This window comes from Cherax quadricarinatus, chromosome 8, assembly GCF_038502225.1.
Source record: "Cherax quadricarinatus isolate ZL_2023a chromosome 8, ASM3850222v1, whole genome shotgun sequence".
Classification (NCBI taxonomy): Eukaryota; Metazoa; Arthropoda; class Malacostraca; order Decapoda; family Parastacidae; genus Cherax; species Cherax quadricarinatus.
Genome location: NC_091299.1, coordinates 12,302,902 through 12,309,935, shown reverse-complemented (window position 1 = coordinate 12,309,935; position 7,034 = coordinate 12,302,902). Strand labels below are relative to the sequence as shown.

Genomic DNA, 7,034 nt, shown 5'->3' with positions numbered 1-7,034 from the left:
TTATCTCAAGGTGTTAACCTGTGTTTCATTACCTCAAGAGGTTACCCTCTGTGTTTCATTGTCAAATGGGGGTTACCCAGTGTGTTTCACTGGAAATGTTTACCAGTTTTTGTATTATATTGGGTACATTATTAAGGTTGCGTGTTTCATTGGTAAAGGTGGCTAGGGTTTCAGCTTGAAAACTAAACCAAACATTGAGTTAGTAACAATGTTTATAAACCCCCTGAGGGAGGATATACCTCCCTCAGTACGCTAAACAATTTTCCATATTTGATGTTGCGTGAACACGTTATTCTAACATCCGCACATGACGCCCATACTTATTCCGTATTGCAGTTTGGGAAATCTTTAGTTATTCTTTAAAGTCTTGATCCCTGAGTTACTTTGGTCAGTTGGTACCAGTGTTGTTCTCCCTGTAGTGCAGGAATTAGGGCTGTTAAGTTACTTAACTGCCCTAATTCCCGTACGTCACCTAAGTTATCGTGATTGTTTCACATTGTCGTCTTCCTCACGTCTTCGAGTTTCTTAAAACTAATGGAAAGAAATACTCAGTATTTTAAATTAAGAATTTATTTTTCTTAGGAAAACTTTACACCATCAAGTAACTGAATTGGTCACACAATATATTTATAAATATATTTAATGGATAAAATAAATATCATATAGTATAATGTGCAAGAAGATTAGAAAATCAGGAAATTAAATAAAGCCGATGAGTTATACGGTCTTCCAATATGAAGGCTGAAGCCTGAGGGAAGAAATGGTGTTGTCATGTTTGCAGTTTTATGGTGTGCCATACAGACTAGACGGTGTGGACACACTGAAGCCGCTGTCTTTCACACCACCTCCAATTCCGATACCGGTTCCGATTCCGGCTCCGATACCGGTTCCGATACCGGTTCCGATACCGCCTCCGATACCGCCTCCGATACCGCCTCCGATACCGCCTCCGATACCGCCTCCGATACCGCCTCCGATACCGCCTCCGATACCGCCTCCGATACCGCCTCCGATACCGCCTCCGATACCGCCTCCGATACCGCCTCCAATACCACCACCGGTACCGATAACCTCGCCGCCACCATGAGCGGCGGAGCTGAGGGCGGACTGGAGGTCCTCTCCTGTGGGCAAAGTTGGGTTATCACCTTCAGCATAGTTGACGAAGTACACTTGAGGAGTTTGTTGCTCAGGTGCTGGTACGTGTACGACCTGTTGGTCCAGTTCAGGCCGCTTGTTGAGGACGTACACAACATTTTTCGTTTGTGGTGGTGGTACAATAATGGGTTCTTGACCTGGTCCGGCTTCTGGGGTGCGGATGAATATGACATTGTGTTCTATCTTTGGTGGAGGAACATTTGGTCGTGGGCCTACAATTGGGGCCACTGGTGGAGCAGTGTACACGTACAAGTTTCTGGTGACTTGAGGAGACACACAACTTCCGTCCACATGACGGATCTGTCCATCTGCACAGCCACCTCCAATGAATCCAGCGCCACCACCGAATCCTATACCGCCAGATAATCCGGCACCACCACCGAATCCTGCGCCAGCACCGAATCCTGATCCACCAACGAATCCAGATCCACCAGAGAAGCCAGCACCGCTGATGCCTGAAACACCACCTAAGGAGAGACCTGGACCAGAGGGTGAGGAGACACTGTAGCCCTGGAGGGTACCAGCGGCTGCCGCCGCAATCAGTGAAGCAAATACCTGAAACACAATACAGATGTGAATAGTTAGATACAATATAAACATATTCACCTAAATCCCACAGTAAAAGTACCTTAAAAAAATGCTCTGTTATTTATATGGCATGAAAATTTTATTTCTGGTATGAACCATAGCCCTATGACGTAGGATTTTCATATATTTTGCATTCAAGTATGATAAATATTTATATAGTATGTAAGTAGCCACAAATACTGCAGGCGCTTAATTTACTGAAATTAAGAAACAAAAATCTCTAATAAAATTGACATTTGAAAAGTTTGTAGTCAAAAATTTCTATAAAAACTTTCCTTTCACATTTATTAACAGATGTGTTATTTTTTTAAATTCTTAACTTTGGCTTAGTTACAGATTCAGTTCCATGTGTAAGGTGACATGTACTATTGGCTGGGTGTAAATTATTTTCAAAGTTCGTTATGCAGGTCTGAATGATTCACTAGAGTTAATACCTCTTACGTTATTACGAAAGTTTCTGAGGTCCCATCAGTTATTTTATATTTTCTTTTATCTCAAACATTCAATTATATTGGAAGAAAAAAAACTGATAGTTCCTGCAAGAGAACGTGTAGCATCGTAACTTCAATACTGACATGATAAATAATAGAGAAATACAATCCAGTCAGCTGTTATAATTCAGAGAAAAATTAAGCAACGTTGAAATACCTAAGTCACGCGAAGAATACGAGAGGGAGAAGAAAACGTCTTTGATGCACAACAGATTCGGTCGCTAAGACCACAACCGATCATATGGTAAAGACAACCTTTTCAGAGTATCTGAACTCATCCCTCTCCAAAGAAATTACTTTTATGATCAAAGTATATCGACTGCCCTGGGAAGTATACGCTGAGCCTTAGTTACAGTGGTCAGAGAGCAATGTATGCTAAGTTAACCTTTCAGATGACTGTATTTGTGTATACCTGAATAAACTTACTTACTCACGGATGTGGTCGTGACGATCAGGTCTCGTCTAATGTCTTACTGATACATTGTTTTTGCTCCTCACAATACCTGTATAGAGAAGAACCTCGTTTTGTATTTTATGTGTGTGTGCTTGTGGGGCTGCTGGTTACTAGCTAGCACCAACTACTGAACTGCTAACTGAATTAACTCCGATGTAAATGAGTTGTGATGGTGACATTAAATTTTTTACTAAATGAAGAATAAGTTGGATCACTTGTCGTCCATGTTTGTGCAAAACAAGACGAGTTCTTCAGGGGACGTAAACCACCAGGTGTAGCTCTGTGTATAAACTAAAGGATGTATTATATGGTATGTACGTGTAAATCTCAAGTTATAAGCAACGACAGGTGTATATATGCCGTATGGCGTATCCCAGCATGCATACATACATATATGATTTAAAGTAACTCTCTGGTTATTACGGGTTTTAAAGTATGCTGTCTGGTACGTTATTACGCTAACTGCGACCATCAATCCCTTATATTGTCAACCGGCAAAACTTGCACTTAAATTTATACTACCGTTTTTAATACAAAACTGCATCGTTTTGCTAGTAGTAGTAGCAGCAGTGAAAGAAAGAATAATAATAATAATAATAGTTTTGACCTGATTATTAGCAATTATAGCGTAAAAAAATATAGACTGGAGAGTGAAGGGCTGTGCTTAAGAGGATGAACACAGTGTGATGGTAACACTGTGTTGACCTCTGCACCCGAGACGTCATCTTGCTTAGGTCAAGATGCACACCTGCTGTAGCTTAACCACCTGAAAACGGCTTTTTTTAAGATGTACAGTTACTCTGGAAATAAGTCACTCTGTCTGACTTTTTTGGGTTATCCTAGGTTCTCTACACATATGCTGCTATGTATGATAATTCTATGTAACTGTATTTGTGTATACCTGAATAAACTTACTTACTTACTTACTTACTTACTTACCCGTTTTACAATTTAGATTTATAAACATCCCGCTGCCAGCTTCATCATAAGCCATGACCTCTTACTCATTAATGCTGATAGCCAAGTCTCCACGCACTTCTCTCTGTCTTGTGGAAGAACACTAGTCAGTCACACTTCTCTGTACAACTTGTGCCGCATACCGGGCTGCCTATGCTGTCTGTGGCCTAATTGAATTCGTTTCATTTTCTGGTAATCAAGAGTCTACCAGAAGTTCGGAGAGATATTTGGTCTCAAGTTTAATTTTATCCCAATTGTCTCAAGTATACTGTACAAAGGTCATTGTTTATCTTGGTGTGAACAGTTTTTTTTCACTAGGAAGAATTATTTTTAGTTTATGAGTGAGTGGTTCCAGTGCTCTGTTAATTATTAAAAGTTTCTTCCACACACTTCGCTTTCATGAATTAGCGTTGTTATAATCCCAAACTCACCTATCACTTATTACTTAATGCTATCACAACACCTTAAAAAAATGGCATTACTAAGGTTCACAGCGCAGCGAAATTGTCGATCAATATTACTGTAATCAAAATCTTCACTACTGACTCCTGACTGTCAACAATCCATGTAGGTAAATGAGAGGCAAACGTTGTTTTTAATACACCGAACCGCGCAGAACCTGGCTGCTGAAACAAATCTATTAATCTAGAAGAAAACACTCTCACTTCTTGGTGAGGTGCTAACCGAGTCTCTGGTGCTAATGTTAGAGTACAACTTAACTAATTTGATTGATAACTTCCCCCATTTAAGATACAATAGTTAGCAGAGCAAACTGAGACTTCGCACTTCGTGAACGTAACGAATTGTATAAACAAGGCGTCATGCGACTTGGCATAATGGGAGTCTCTCTCCTGCATCCCTATGTCACGGTTCCACATAAGTAAAAATGATGATTTTTTACATAATCTTTAGGTCGTGATAGGTCTCACTGTTGCTTAAATTACTCCTCATTTAACACCCGGAAACATTCGAGATTCGAGGTAAAGTTAAATTTATATATCCTTCACACCTGTCGATGGAGGCCGGGGTATTTCATTTGACAAAATTTTTGACTTTCACAACAGTGTGAAATCTCAGGTTGCATAAACAGGAAGTGCATATGAGTTAATCTTTCCACTGAACCTCGAGTGTGGCCAGGCGTTGTGAAAAACGTGATTTGTGGTAAAAGTAGGACCTATCACGACCGCTGGATAATGTAAAAATCCTTATTGCAATACTCTTGTGGTACCATGATGCTGGAAAAGAGTGGGGCCTACAGGTGAGGGAATGCCATCCAGCAAACGCGGGTTCGAGTACGCAGGAAGACTTGTTTTTACACAATCTGGCCCAGTTTGGTGGCATCCTTTTACTTCGCATTACTGGATGGGTGAACCTCATGGCATTGTCTGGTGCTCATCTTGGGTCACCACCTGCTAGCTACACTGGCGGCAATGGATTGAAACACACCACTCTCACTTTACCCAACCGGTCAGTGGCACCGCGAGTCGTGGAAATACTTTGCAGCAGTGAGAAGCACCGCAGCACTAAAGGAAAGACGGTAAGAGAGGCTGAAGGAAGCACTCACCAGGAGCTTCATGGTGGAGTGTGATGTGCCAACCAGCCGGCGCTGTCTTTATATAGTGTTGCTCTCACCGTGACAGGGTAGCCTTGAAGTCTCCCGTCTTCCATAGCTCGCGTTCCTGCCCCACTCACCTTTCCCATTATCCTCTTGCATTCACGCAAGGTAGCAACCACGGTCAACACCTCACCGGAAATTGCTTCCCTAAATCACTTGCTCTTGAAATTTTAGCGCAATCTGTGTGTATTTGCATGTGTTAGGGAAGACAGTGTTGTTTAACAGTCCTTTCCCATTATCCTCTTGCGTTCACACAGAGTCACGTGTTCACCATCACGACCTCACTCGACAACTTGCATATTTTCCTCTCGATGTAATAGTGCAACCTGGATGTCTGAGGTGTTGGAGACGGCCCTTACGTTATCGAGGGCTCAACGTTATCGAGGGGTTCACTCGTTCTTACGTTATCGAGGGGCTCACTCGTTCTTACGTTATCGAGTGGTTCATCGCTATCGAGGGGCTCACTCGCTTTTACGTAGTTCCCGAGGCACACTCTTAAAATAAAGGGTGCTGTAGGTGTTAAACTGGATTAAGTGAGGTGTTTCCTTGTTAAACTGTGTGAGGAAGATGTTTCCTTGTTAAACTGTGTGAGGAAGGTGTTTCCTTGTCAAACTGTGTGAGGAAGGTGTTTCCTTGTTAAACTGTGTGAGGAAGTGTTTTCTTGTTAAACTGTGTGAGGAAGTGTTTTCTTGTTAAACTGTGTGAGGAAGGTGTTTTCTTGTTAAACTGTGTGTGGAAGATGTTTTCTTGTTAAACTGTGTGTGGAAGGTGTTTTCTTGTTAAACTGTGCGAGATGGAATGTTTTAGTGATAAACTGCGTTAAACTGGGCGTTCCCTAGTTAAAGTGAGTGATGAAAGGGTTTCCTTATCAAACTAGGATAAGTAAGAGTTTGTGTGTTAAACTTCGTGTAGTACGGGTATTGGCTTCTTTGTTAAAATCCGCTGAGTACGGTCTGTTACACTGAACAGGATAGGGATTTTACTGTTAAAATAAGCCATGTTAAACTGAAACGGGTAGAGGTTTGACTGTTAATCTTGACCGAGTAGAAATTCATTATCAGACTGGGCGTGGGAATTCCATTGTTAAATTGTGCATGGTGTTGGTTTATTATCCAACGCCTAGTGTGGAACGGCATCAAACTCGCGGGAAAAAACAACCACAATACAAGTGGAAAAAGGAAGCAAGAGGTCAAGGCAAGTGGAAGTGTTCGTGGTGTGAGCTTCACGCGTGTGTACACTCGGCTCAAGAAGATGAGCGTGTAGGTAGACACCCCAGTTCACTGCTCCAGTCATGGTGGTGAAGAGTGGTGAGGGTTGTGTATCTGTGCTCACTCTCATCCATGGGGAAACAAATCTTGCATGGAGAATTACTCTTCTCACTGTCTGGATTGTGCTGAAAGGGAGGTAGTCTTTGAAATCCTCGTGGACTCTGCGCTAAGGTCTGTAGCTAAGCAACCTATCACCCGCTAGTCTCTTCAACATGTGCTGCATAATTGTTGCAATATGGTTTTTATCTCTCCCTACCACCCATTCAATTATTACACAGACCCTATACACCTAGCTTCCCTCCTGATCCCTTACCTAACTTATATATATGGTACCACCTCTAGAACTGGGCTGGGGACCCTCATCCTCAGAGAAGACAATAAACGTACCTCAGGGAAAACTCAAGGTTCTCCCCGGAGCTGTTTGAATATTTTCTTCTCCTACCACCCTATATAGATATATAAGTTAAAATAGGTGTCTCTTGTGTAAATTTTCTTATTTAGATGAC

At 41.8% G+C, this 7,034-nt stretch overlaps 1 protein-coding gene across 1 annotated transcript; it reads right to left on the bottom strand.

Moving 5' to 3' along the window:
- Positions 1-554: 554 nt before the first annotated feature.
- LOC128685409 (uncharacterized) lies at positions 555-5,337 on the bottom strand. Its single transcript, XM_053771935.2, has 2 exons — positions 5,210-5,337; positions 555-1,710 (listed from the first exon to the last, which is right to left on the bottom strand). The coding sequence occupies exons 1-2, from the start codon at positions 5,219-5,221 to the stop codon at positions 784-786; spliced, it is 939 nt and encodes a 312-aa protein (XP_053627910.2). The 5' UTR covers positions 5,222-5,337; the 3' UTR covers positions 555-783.
- Positions 5,338-7,034: the final 1,697 nt, after the last annotated feature.